Below are 13,143 nucleotides of genomic sequence, written 5' to 3' on the forward strand. Positions count from 1 at the left end.
TAAGTGGGATTTCCTTTATGAACGAACTCTGATTTGATCACTGCCTTGGTTTGTTTTCCCATTTGATTTAATTTTATTTCTTTTTTGTTTTTGTCTGTTGGCAATCTAGCAAAATATTGTTGTTCCGTCCTTTGTTAGGGAACTTTTTGTCCCCTATGTGTACTCTCTGTCCGCCAAAGATGGCCTGAGAAAAGATTGTTTTATAAGCCCCTCTTTGGGCAGCCAAAGAAGATGCAGTGCGTCTGCTGTTGGGATGTCAGACTCTGGCGGATATTTTGAATCTTGTCTAAAATGCTCTAATGTTCGATGTCTGAAACACAGTACGGATTATTTAGCCTATGACCATAGTAGTTCACTTGACCATTGCAGAAACTGTTCAAATGTAGATGTATCCTCTTCATGTTTCCTGTTCTCTGCTGAACATCCAGTTATGGACCCAAACTTGCTTCATGCGGTTCCTCCTTCCTACTACATGCATCGTCGACACAGCGATTCCATTCTGGGTACTAGAACCAGGGCAGATCAGATTAATTCTATTCCTGATGATCATTCACCAGAAAATAAATCTGTCAGATTATCAGAAACAACAGTCAATGAGGGCTCAGGAAGTCTACCCAGGACATTGAATATAACCATACAAGATTGTGACTCTTGCATAGCACGTGTCCAACAGAGGTCGCGATTCTCACTCTATGCGCAGTCTCCTACAATCAGACATCCCTGTATATGTGATCTAGAAAAACAGTCAATATCCTTGCCCTCTCATAGAGGACGTGGGCAAAGTTTAGATCTCTCTGGGCTACATGAGTTACTGCATGTGATTATGAATCCGAAAACCCGCTCAGCCTCTTCAAGAATGCAAGTGTCAACAGAGGGGGTTGTTCATGATACCTATAACCTTGGGAAGCCGAACAACTATATTATACCGCTGACTGGGAATAAAGATTCTGCTAGTGGAAAGCACTTTTCAAGCTTGAATTTAAAATCTCCCAATGAACACTGCGGGCATAAGCCACTTACTGGAAATGATGGCTGCCTTGTGGTAGGTCAGATTGACTGTGTCCTTCACCCTTATGTCTTTCAAAGGAATAGACAATATCCCTGACCTGACCGTGTACATGTTTGCGTGATCTGTCATGATCCTTTTGTTTTGTACACCAAAACTTCCTCCTTCTCCAGTCCTTATTGTCATGCGTAAAACTCTAATTATCCTGTGAGGGCCAATCAGCCTAAAAGCCTGCTACTTGTTTAAGTGGAAAAGGCGTAGGAGAGTAAAATGATCATTCAGTACCATCCTTTGCCTGTGATGCTGAAACTGCATCGCACCACACATTCAGTGCTGCAGAGCCATCCTGTCTCTCACATTTCCTCACTGCATGAAGCAATCTCCTAATCAGTTTGATTAAGAGCCGTCATTTAAAAAGTTGCACGTTAAGCAAAAACAAGCAACCAATAAATCAGACATCGAAATGACCTCTTTCGGACAGACTTCATTCTCCTGAACCGTTCTATAAGACAATAATTCCTTCCTGCAATTGCAGCCTGGTAGGCATTTCCTGCCCTTTACAGGGAGCAGTGAAAGCATGTTCTAGGCATTAAATTGCCGACATTTGCTTACTGCTTGTTTTGAGTTGTTTAATTGGCTCATTTAGCGAGCAGATCTTTTAATCACATTTGGCCATGTGCAGCCATCGCCTGTCTCCAGATGCCTGTCCTAAAAGATTTTCAATTATTCAAATCGTGTGCCTGTGAATATTTAGTATCCATCAGATGGGATTGCCCTGTCTGCTCATGCATGTGTCAGTGTCCCACAATCTATTTTTAAGCTGTTGATATAGAACATTCTCCAAGAGGCGGAAATTAACCTCCGCTCCTGCCGTTCTCCAGCTGAAGGTTGCTGAGCCAAGGCGTCCAGCCTCCCCAATCTGCCAGTTTCATTAAAATGGTTAAAGTGACAAAGACAGAAGTTAAGCCCATACCATGATCTATAGTGAATTGGGAAGCCAGGTTATGCGAGTGTGCGGTTCTGTGCAGAAATATAGGTTACAAATATGATTTTATTTCTTTTTTTATAATGTGTAAAATGTCATATTTATCCAGACTGATCTTGATTAACCGGGTATACAGTTCTGGCGGGGTTTACAGAGGGATTTATCAGCTCAGAAGGTCTTATAGTTAGAGCTTGAACTGGGAGCAAAAGTGGCCTAATTACTTTTGTGTTTCCCAAAACACATTAAACAATCTGGTAGAGTTTAGCAAGAGGAGGGGAGTATGGAAATTATATTGCAGCCATAGACAGATTAGGAAAGTTGCCTAATGTGATTCTTGTGGCGGAAAGTCTCGCCTTGATTACATCATCTGCACCTTTTATAAAAATCATTTAATTCAATCTGTCTTTGAATGTGTCACCCATTATTTCCAGCCCAGCAATTTTCCCAAACCTATCACTTGTTACTACAGTTCACTTATTTTATCAAATACTGGCCGCTGGCAATCCAGGGCTTGGCTGTTATTCATAATATGATTTGCAAGATATAAAGGACTATGGACCTTATTCAGCGATGGACGCAGATTGCTGCATACACAGCCACATCTGCATCCATCTCCTCACATGCTGTGTGAAGGGCCACCTCCCGATGCGCGGACGCAGCGAATTAAGGCTGACCCCTGTCAGGTCGTCCACTGCCATTCTTTTAATCTGAGCAGCTGCGTGTGACATCACATGGCTGCCCTGAAAACGTTCCCAGCACGCCACGTCCTCCCAATGCCGCATCGCCACCCCGCAAGCGTCTGCCACTGTCAATCACACTGCGCCTGCATCCTGACCGCAATGTGTAAGGCTGCCTCTATAACACTTTAAAGAACTCTCCACTTATATAGTGTTGACTACAATATTTGTGACTGGACAATTCGTCCTGGGTGGCAATACAAATGCTCTAGGAAATAGTTCTATTTTGCTGCAATGATCGTCTTTCCCTTCCAGGTCCTGCTTTTCCTTGTAGAAATCATCATGTTCTTTACCCATATATTCAACAAAACTTTTTTTTTTTTTCTGAATTGGGAGTGTTTTTGGTTTTTGTCTGGCTATTTTGCACAAAGTGTTTGGGGAACCTTACAAAAAAAGGAGGGAATTAATAAATTACTTTTTAAATTCTTCTGCTTACTTTTAGCATGGGGTTTCTGGCGCCCCTACAATGCATTCTGGACTCACTCAACATTATTTCCAAGACCAAAATACATCCTACGCAGCTGTGCAGCCATCCACTGTCCCATCTGTCCAGTTTGGACACTCCCCACCTGTATTATCCAGCCAGGTAAGATCTTAGAATGTATCTCTTTTGTTATATGCGTTGTTATGTCCTGACGCTCATTTGTCTTTAATGTTGTGATGCAATGGGCCATGGGTGACCACTTGACCTGGATGTGTTATCTGTAAATGTCTGACTTTCCATGTACTACTAGTATATATTGCCATAGTAACTACTTTTTCTTATTAATTTGATATGGTTATAGTATTGGTTATTCTTTCGGTCTAGTGCAGACACAGTAATGCTGGGTACTAACCTGGTCTATCTGACGATTGGAAAGTGCATACACTCTTACCAACTTCCTACCCAATGGGTGGAATTCAAATGTTTGAAAAGTCGGTTGGGTGTCTGTTTTTTCCTGTCTATTAGAAAAACAGACTCCAAACTGACTTTTCAAACATTTGAATCTACCCCAATATGTCATGCCTGACATCACAACTGGGCTGGCATTTAAATGTGCCAGCACAGTTGAGATGTCAGTCACTGGCGATCTCTGCAGCAAAGTACACACCGCCAGATGTAGCGATATATCTGTAGCTATATCGACTATTGGCTGTGCCTCAGGGCTGATGTGAAATGTCGGTCAACGACGTCATTCACAGACATATTGGGGGTACACACACACGCCAACGGGCTCGCTGTATATTGGGCATTTGATTGAAAGTCATACATATCATGCATAAGAGTTGGATGGAGGACCCTTACTTCTCCCCCAAATCTCTATGGCGGCCTGACAGACAACTGCCTCTTTTCTTCTCCCCAGGTCAGTTTTCTTCAGCCCTATCAGAGCATAGAGCCAGAGCACCCCTAATGCATTTGGGAACCTGTGGACACCCCCCCCCCCCCAATGCATTCAATCCCCTCCCCTCCAGAAAACACACTGCCCTACACCCACATCCCTTCTCCTCGCGACCTTTGATGGGTAAAAAGGGGTTGGTTGGAGGAACATAGTGAAACTGGGGGAGGAGAGGCAGAAATGAGAGTGAGACAGATGTGTAGGGGGACAGAGTTAACCACTTGCCTGGCATGGTTGCATCGGATGCGACCACACTAGCAAGTGCTTTATCTACCTGGTCACACAGGATGCGACCAGTCAGGGAAACAGCGTTAGCAGCAGCAGGGAAGAGTGACTTCCCTCCGTTGCTGCTCTCAGACGGACTGGAAGGTCTCTCTGCCTTCCCGCACCCTCCCCCAGGGTTTGCCGTGCTGCCGATCATTGCTGATCAGTCAGCATGGCAGGACCTCCTACCCAGCGGCTGTAGACAATAGCAGCCACTGGGAAGTCTAAATCAAGCCCACCCCTGTGTACCTGGTGGCTGTCCCTGCTGTTAAAAGGAAAGTTGCAATGTTTCTGATGTTCCTGATACTCCTATGGTGCTGGCCGATGTTTGAAAAACAATAAAAAAAATAAATAAATAAAAAATGATTTTCTACAAAAAAATTGTTTTAACGATAGTCTTTTTCAATAAGGTTAAATTCATGTTCTTCACTTAATTCATAAAAAAGACTGACAATTTCTAAGCAGTTTTTGGGGAAACAAATTGTCAGTTAAGTGGTTAAAAAGAAACAGATCAAGGGAAGAGTGAAAAGAGGGACAGAGATGAGGGATGGGTGGAGGGGTATAGATACGTGAAAGAGATACTGTGGTCTAAGTGATACTCCAAACAAAGGAAGATGAGCGGCAGGGAGACAGATGGGCGAGTTAGGTGGGGTGACAGATGAGAGACACGAACTGGAGTAAAGGAGGACTGAGATGAGAAGGCGGGATAAAACGGTGAAAACACCAGACACAATGGCTATTGACCCAATGAATGACTGATCCAAAATACATGTAATGTAGAAATTGAAGAAAATGTGTTTGTTGTGTGTGGGAGTAGATTTGGGTTGCTTTCCCTATATTATTCTAGTAAAGATTTATTTTAACTTGGTTTTCGATTGAGCTGTATACTATATAGTCACATGTTTTTTGTTAATTGAGGTTGACCACATTTCTACTACCCACTCCCTTTTGTAGATATATTTTTATTCATCTAGAAATGTATCCTTCACTTTAAATTTATAATAAATGGCGTTTTCAGTCATTACAACATTTTTGTTTTGTGAGTGTATTTGTCCATTAACTTCTTTAGATGATTGCAGGTTGGTTTACATAGTATTTTGTTTTAATAACAGCAGCCAGTTCAACACCAAGTTCTTCTACAGCAAATCCCAGCCGGGCAGATGGTGTGTCCTATGCAACCTACCTCCCATACTTACCAACAGTACCAGCCACCGCTCACTCCAGCACCACTGCAACCACTACAGATCTCCACTGTACCACTGCAACAGCACCAGGTACCCACATCACAGGTAGGGCTTCTCCATTTTAATGTCATTTATTAGAGTCTACTCTTGAAGAGCAGCTGCCATCTACAAAATGTACAATGGAAGCAGTGGGCTTGGGAGATACTGAGGCATAATCACTGCAATATATTAAATATGGAATTGGATGTTAACTATAACTAGTTTTGTGACAAACAGCTGGCATGCATCCTTATAAGTATTGAAGTACACTTAGGTACTTGATCAAGCATGCAATGGTAAAAAAACATTGTCTTTCACCGGGATTATTAAAAAACTATCATACAGTTCTGATATATAAAATGTGTTCTCATAGAAGTTCATTCCATATATTAAAAAATCTTTTATTTTTCACTATAGTTGGCAGTTAGTTTCTAGACAATTTGGCTCCTAGTGTGAACAGTAAAAAAAAATTAACCCTCCCCCTTCTTCCAGCTCGTTGTTAGGGGTTGATGCCACCATACGTTCCCTTTTCTCCCGGCCACTGGCGGGTTATCACGGATACGGCACTTTCAAGTAGCGCTGTGAGCTCCTGCATCATGTCTCTGTTACAAGAGTCCCAATAAGACCCCTAGCATGTCTCCAATCAGGCGGTGGCCATTTTATCAGGGACTTTTTCAGCTGTATTGCATGCGGATGGCCAATCCGCAGAAATACAGCTACAGACAGTGGCTGCGATCGCATGGCTTGCATGGCCCAGGAAGCGGCCCTAATAGTTGGCTATCTTCGATAAGGATTGTAGTTTATATAGAGGGATGCATCCTGCCACTGATTGCAAGCATAGCAGAATTTAATAATGTTGTATGATTGTACAGTTGTGGCTAAAATCACAAAGAACAGCACTACTGATAAGCTGTCATCTGCGATTTAAGGACTTCTGGGTTTATGACCCAAAACACAGTTCACCAGTACCATTATCTAAGCTTCACCTACTTATTTATAATATATACAGACATTTGATCCCATTACAGGTAAAACCGTCCAATTGTTCACTAGGCTAATTTTCACTAACTGTGGATTATTTGCAGTGGTGGAGCCTAATGTTCTCCGTTAGGCGCTGGTAAATAAAGGTTGTAATGGGCAAGCACTTAGCTGAAAACGAGGCATCAGAATATTAAACAAAGTTTAAAGCTTCATTATTTTATTTTTTTATAGCGTTTGTGCATGTTTTGTTTCATGGTACTGATATTTTAGTGATTGCTGCATTTCCGAGAGGCATGATTCAGCAAGCCCAGACTTGGCTCTTAATGACGCACTAAATTTTCATGTCAATACAATTGTTATGATTGAATAGGTGCAATAATGTGTGTTTTTTGTTTTGTTTTGTGCATTGTTTTTCAGCTTCCTCCGTATCCTCTCATTCCAGCAGTTACTCCTCTTACAGGACTCGAGAGCCTCCCTGCCAATCTCTCTGACTTACCTGCTGTCTGTATCACCCCCCTGCCTGCTCCCTGTCAGTATTTCCCTCCAGGTGTGGTTATGTCCAACCTTCCCATGAACCCTGCAGGGACAAATATCAACCCGCAGTTGGTGCTACCCTATGAGGCCAATCTTGTGCCAAATATCCAGGTGGCTTCTGTACCTTTATTAGCAGTTGTGCCCCCTGGTGTGCCAGGATTACCAACCCCACAGCCCCTTCCACAGCACCCCCTAACACAGGCGTACCAGGCCTCCTTGCAGCAGATTATTCAGAGTGATGTTGCTTCTGTTCATCACTCCCCAAGTGCTCAGCCAGTGTCACAGCAACCCCATCCTCCTCTTCCTCAGTCACATCATCTGAGCATAACCCATCCTTCTGATCAGACTACATCTGGGGCTGGGAAGCAGGTAATACCTTGTAATATCCCTTTCATTTCTATTCTCTGTCTAACATGGGAAGCCCAGATCTCCTCAACTCAGGGTCTCGGGCAAGGACACAAGTGGTAGGTCCGAGAGATCACATTATAACAGCAGAAAAACAATCCATACACATGCAGTGTCCTTTGTGGCAGAAAGGGCACACTGACATGTTCTATGCCTTTAGACATGTCAGTCTTATGTGTTACCATGATAACATTACTTACATAGGCATGTGGGCGGAGCAGACAGAATTTAAAGTAGTAGTTCATTTTATCTGTGTTAAACCGGCCAATCACAGTCTTTGATTTTTGCTGTAACTGGCTGGTCTTAACTGACCATAACCTGTGCTTTACCCTGTATTTAAAAAAAAAAAAAAAGACAATGTTCTTTTATACTTTTATAAAAGATTTTCAACAACCATGTTTAATTAATGAACCTGTATTTAGCCTATCCGTTCACTAAGAGCAAGTGACATCTTTCCCTCGTTGAGGTCACTTATTCATAGTGTCATTTCAGCCCTAAAAAGGACTTCCATCACTGGGCCTAACACATGTTTGTAGGCACATGCGTACGCAGCTGCATTTTGTTCAGTTTACGGACTTGCTAATTATCACAAGTGAAGCTGCTTTCCAGCAAAGAATATACATGCCCACCGGAGCCATCTCAAAGTCTTCAGTAACAGCATACACATAGCGCCGATGCAATAACAAGGAATATTGACTCCTTTAGCGAGTCCGTGGTCACGCAGATTGGCTGTAGCGACGCTGCCGCCATGTTTCTCTGCATACATGATCGCAGCTGAAGGCAGATACACTCCCTGAAAACGGCCATTACATGCCTGCCACGCAGTGTGAGTGGAGCAGCAAAGGTACCTTGATGTGTGCACAGTACGATGGTGGTGCATGACCAGTTTACCGATAATCGCTCAGTTGCGTGAACATCGGTATTGCTTATTGAATTAGGCCCACTATGCATAAGCATTATTCTCCACAGTTTCTACATTTTTATATTTTTACTCTAAATTTGAAATATATTTAAAGCTGAGAAAAACAAGCTAAATGAAAATACTTCTATTAAAGCTTGATTTGAGACACATCAGTTAAACTGTTAAGGTGGGTACACACTAGCGATAGTGCACAATGTGTTCCCTTCCCTCCCAGGCCGCCCGACATTGTGCATACACACTGAGCGATACCGCAAACAATATCGCTCCGTGACGTCACACCGCGGCTGGCCCGTACATGCAAAAATTGAGCTGCATGTACGGCCGACAGAGGGGATCATTAACGACGCCCAGGAACGCGCATCAGCTGTCGTTTGCGGCATACACACTGTGCGATAGTTAAGTCAATATTGCTCAGAAGGGGGAAAATTAGCGATATTGACTAAAATATCGCACAGTGTGTATGCACAAAAATAATATATCTACAAACTTTGTATTTTTTTCCTTTTAATAAACAAAACTGTTCTGTTATTCAAAGAAAAGAAAAACAATTTAGTTTATCCTAATCTACTGTGTATAAACACATTTTTTTTTGTGTTGACTGCGCTTTATCATCATGATTTTTCTATGGCTTAAGGTCTTTTGCTTACACGTATAATGCAGATCTGAAAAATGTGATCATTTTTCACTGTACCGCTATCAATAGAGCCATGCTTTATCTATTACCGCATGATGCTGCTGCAGTGCCTTAGTTTTCATGGCTTTTTACAAACATTATTAATGGCTTTAGGAGAAGAATTGAAGGCCTGTAAAGTCGTACTGGATTCAGCAGAGATAAAGTCCATATAATGAGTTTTTTTATCCATGTATTGCAGAGGTTTTTATCCAAATAATGGCCCAAGATGTATAAAACCTTGAAGAGAGATAAAGTACCAACCAATCAGCTTCTGTAATTTTCCAAACATGGCCGGTAAAATCGCAATTTGAAGCTGATTGGTTGATATTTCATCTTTGTCCACTTTATCTCTCCAATGAGACCAAAATCCTAACCTTTTCTCACTAGTGCTCTTTAATGAGCAAATAAAATGTATCAAGAACCCAGTTCACAGATTATTTTTTACAACACAAACAGCTGTTTATTATGCAGCATCCTTTAATGGATGATGTGTCAGCTTCTCAAGGTCATGTAATAGCCATTGTGTCCTGTGATGTTCCAATTACTTGATCATATGATGTGTTGTTCCCCCACCTTTTCTTGGAGCTGTTTTTAGAACATTGCCACAGTTGTCCTCTCGATTACATAGATTGTGCTGTGTATATTCACCGAAGATGCTAGATAGCTGCTTTATTGCAAGTTCCCCTGAGTTTGCCCGCACTCCGCAGTGGCAAGTCAGGAAAACCAGGCATGTGTTCCTCGTGTGAAATAACAGCACGCATTTGCAGACTGGAGTCGTTTTAGGGAAAAATTAGGGTAGACTTCAATTCAATCTTTATTTTTAGTCAATACAGTAATTGTAGTCTCTCGTTACACAGAACTGATTTATTAAACTAGAAACATTTAGAAAAAAAACAATAAAATACTTTAATTGGGTGTAGTTACATCTTGTGTATATTATTTTATTTACAGTTTCTTATATAGCGCAGCATATTCTGTTGCGCTTTACAATTGGAAACAACAATGATAAGACAACTGGGTAATAACAGACAGACATAGAGGTAGGAAGGCCCTGCTCGCAAGCTTCCAATCTATAGGGAATGAGGAAGGATATATAAGGATAGACACTACCTATAGCACATTGGTCCCAGAGATAGCAGAGACGGTCCACATGGGATGTAATTAGATATGAGTGCTTCTGAAGGTCATGTGGGTAGTTCAGAAATATATACGGGAATCGGTCAAAATACGACTGTCAAACTCCCGGAGGTAAGTACAGGGATTAGGGTTAGGCACTAGGGGGAGGGTTAATATTAGGCTGCAGGAGGGGTAGGTTAGGGTGAAATACTTACCCGAAAGACGTCGGGATCCCAACTATCTATATTTCATACCCAACCCGTATATATAGTTTTGTGTAAGTTTAACTTTACAGTTATGGGGCTTGTTTACATGTTTTTGTGTCATTTTATAGGTATCATGTTCGCCTTTTAAAAAAACTAGTAAATCAATAAAATACATACCACTAGACTTCTGTGAGATTTAAAGGAACATGTACCAAAGCACATGTTTTAGTTTCTTTGAAAATACCACATTCAACCATGGTTTGAGGATGCTATAAAAAAAAAATCAATCTTAAACACTTGTAAGCAATGAAAAATAGGACGAATGCTATGGGCATAGTGTGGTCAGACTATAAACATACTGTATTCGTAGGGTCGGATCACAGTTTTCAACTGCTCCATTCAGCATTAATGAGAATGTTGATTGGTAGCGGCTATTGAGTTGGGTGCAGATGCTAGAGTTTGCATCCTACAGGATTGCTCTTAAAGGGGGAATTCAATTAGTCCCGAATAATTTTTGGCTGAAAAAATAGGGCTTTAAGCGATTTTTGCCCTGTGTTATTTTTGGGCAATGCAATTAGAGGCCTTTTCAGTTTTTGGGCGAAAACAAATAGAATCCAACTGCGATCATGAAAACAGGGCACTTATCGGGGATTTTTTCCCCAAAAACCCCCCCAGTAAGTGCTGGTATCGGGCTGGCATCAGAGCTAATTGGATAGCTCCAGTGCATCAATGACCGTGGGCAGTTGAATTCCCCCTAAGTCTAATAGGATTACTCTTACTAAAAATATATATTGGACTTACTTTGTCATTTTAAAGTGTTCTAGCGAGCATGTATGACTCTTTAGACTTTAGACAACATGAATCCCCTCTGATCGGTGTAGAAGGACAGTGGTAAAGCTCAGAGATGAGGCTGATCAATTGATAAATTTAACAAGTAACCAGTTCTAGAACACGTGATTAGCGTGAGATTCACATGGTCTGTCAGAGTAAATGACCAATGGAATCCTCATCTACAGTAACTGCACAGTGACCGCATTGTCTCAGAAATATTTTTTTCTTTGCTTGCCTTTACATCTGTCTGTTCCATTCCCTTTGTGTTACCAAGTACTTAATGTTTGTGGCAATCAGTGCTAATGAGAAAGAAGCAGCTACTCTAATCATGGGAAAGTTAGTGGCCCATATTATTATAAATTTCAGGAGATGCTTGAAAATGCTTTTCTGTTTATCTTACAGACTAGTTCTAGATACATTTTTATTCTTAGTAGAATTAAGGGTATATGCAATTGCGGTCGAATTCCATCTGGAATTCGACCGTTTTTAAATTCGACACAATTCGACAGTCAGACACCCTCCCGGCGGGACCCGAATTCGACACATTCAATAAAAAACGGATTCGACAGTCCCGCTGTCGAAAAACGGACCAATTGACGATAGTGTGCGTCCTGGATTCGAATTCATGGATGGCACAAAAGTGTTTAAAAAATCAAGAAAAAAAATGCATAGGGTCCCCTCTCCTAAGCATAACCAGCCTCGGGCTCTTAGACGGTCCTGGTTGTAAAAATACTGGGGGGAAAATGACAGGGGATCCCCCGTATTTTTAACACCAGCACCGGGCTCCACTAGTCAGAGAGATAATGCCACAGCCGGGGGACACACTTATATCGGTCCCTGCGGCCGTGGCATTAAATCACTAACTAGTCACCCCTGGCCGGGGTACCCTGGAGGAGTGGGTACCCCTTAAATCAAGGGGTCCCCCCCTCCAGCCACCCAAGGGCCAGGGGTGAAGCCCGAGGCTGTGTCCCCCCCCCCCCCCCCCCCCCATCCAAGGGCTGCGGATGGGAGGCTGATAGCCAAGTGACAAAAATAAAGAATATTGTTTTTTGTAGCAGAACTGTGCGCGTCTGAGCTGTCAGGCGGCGCATAGCACTATGCCGCTCCATTATATTCAATGGTGGGAACTTTGCGTCAGCGGTTGAGGTTACTCGCGGTCAACCGCTGACCGCAAAGTTCCCACCATTGACTATAATGGAGCAGCATTGTGCTATGCACCGCCTGACAGCTCAGACGCGCACAGCGACGTGGCGCTCCCTGATTGGCTGAAAGGACCCTCTGTGACAGGAGTCACGGGGGGTCGGGGAAAGGGGTCCCATGTGTAAACATGGGACCCCTTTCAGTGCGTGGTCCGGGTTTTGCGTTTTATTATTTTGCCAAGTCCGTGGATTACAAACAAGAAGAGGACAGATCTACACTGGATTTTTGTGAGTATGATTTTATTTACAGGTAACCCATGGATTCTACTGGTGAAGGGGACCGAGTCGGTGTGTCAACATAGGTAAGTATGTGTGTGTCGGTGTGCATGTATGTAATAAAGTTTTACTATCAGGGTGTGTGTGTACTGTTTTTATTTGGGTATTTTTTTTGCAGTAGAACTACAGGTACCAGCGGGCCCGTTTCCCCCCCCCCCGCATGCTGGTACTTGTGGTTCTCCAAGTACCAGCTTGCGGGGGAGGCTTGCTGGGACTTGTAGTTCTGCTACAAAAAACAATAATCCAGGGTACCCCGGCCAGGGGTGACTAGTTAGTGAGTTAATGCCACGGCCACAGGGACCGATATAAAAGTGTCCCCCGGTATCTCTCTGACTAGTGGAGCCCGGTGCTGGTGTTAAAAATACGGGGGACCCCTGCATTTTTTGTCCCCCGTATTTTTGGCACCAGG

The 13,143-nt window shown here is 42.6% G+C and overlaps 1 protein-coding gene across 1 annotated transcript in view; it reads left to right on the plus strand.

Moving 5' to 3' along the window:
• The window catches only part of WNK2 (WNK lysine deficient protein kinase 2), a 155,023-nt gene that overhangs the window by 84,535 nt on the left and 57,345 nt on the right, over positions 1 to 13,143 (plus strand). The window contains exons 9-11 of the mRNA XM_063941539.1: positions 3,171 to 3,314; positions 5,481 to 5,657; positions 6,990 to 7,475. Of these exons, the coding sequence (XP_063797609.1) occupies positions 3,171 to 3,314; positions 5,481 to 5,657; positions 6,990 to 7,475 (807 nt within the window). The remainder of the gene's footprint in view (positions 1 to 3,170; positions 3,315 to 5,480; positions 5,658 to 6,989; positions 7,476 to 13,143) is intronic.

This window comes from Pseudophryne corroboree, chromosome 9, assembly GCF_028390025.1.
Source record: "Pseudophryne corroboree isolate aPseCor3 chromosome 9, aPseCor3.hap2, whole genome shotgun sequence".
Classification (NCBI taxonomy): domain Eukaryota; kingdom Metazoa; phylum Chordata; class Amphibia; order Anura; family Myobatrachidae; genus Pseudophryne; species Pseudophryne corroboree.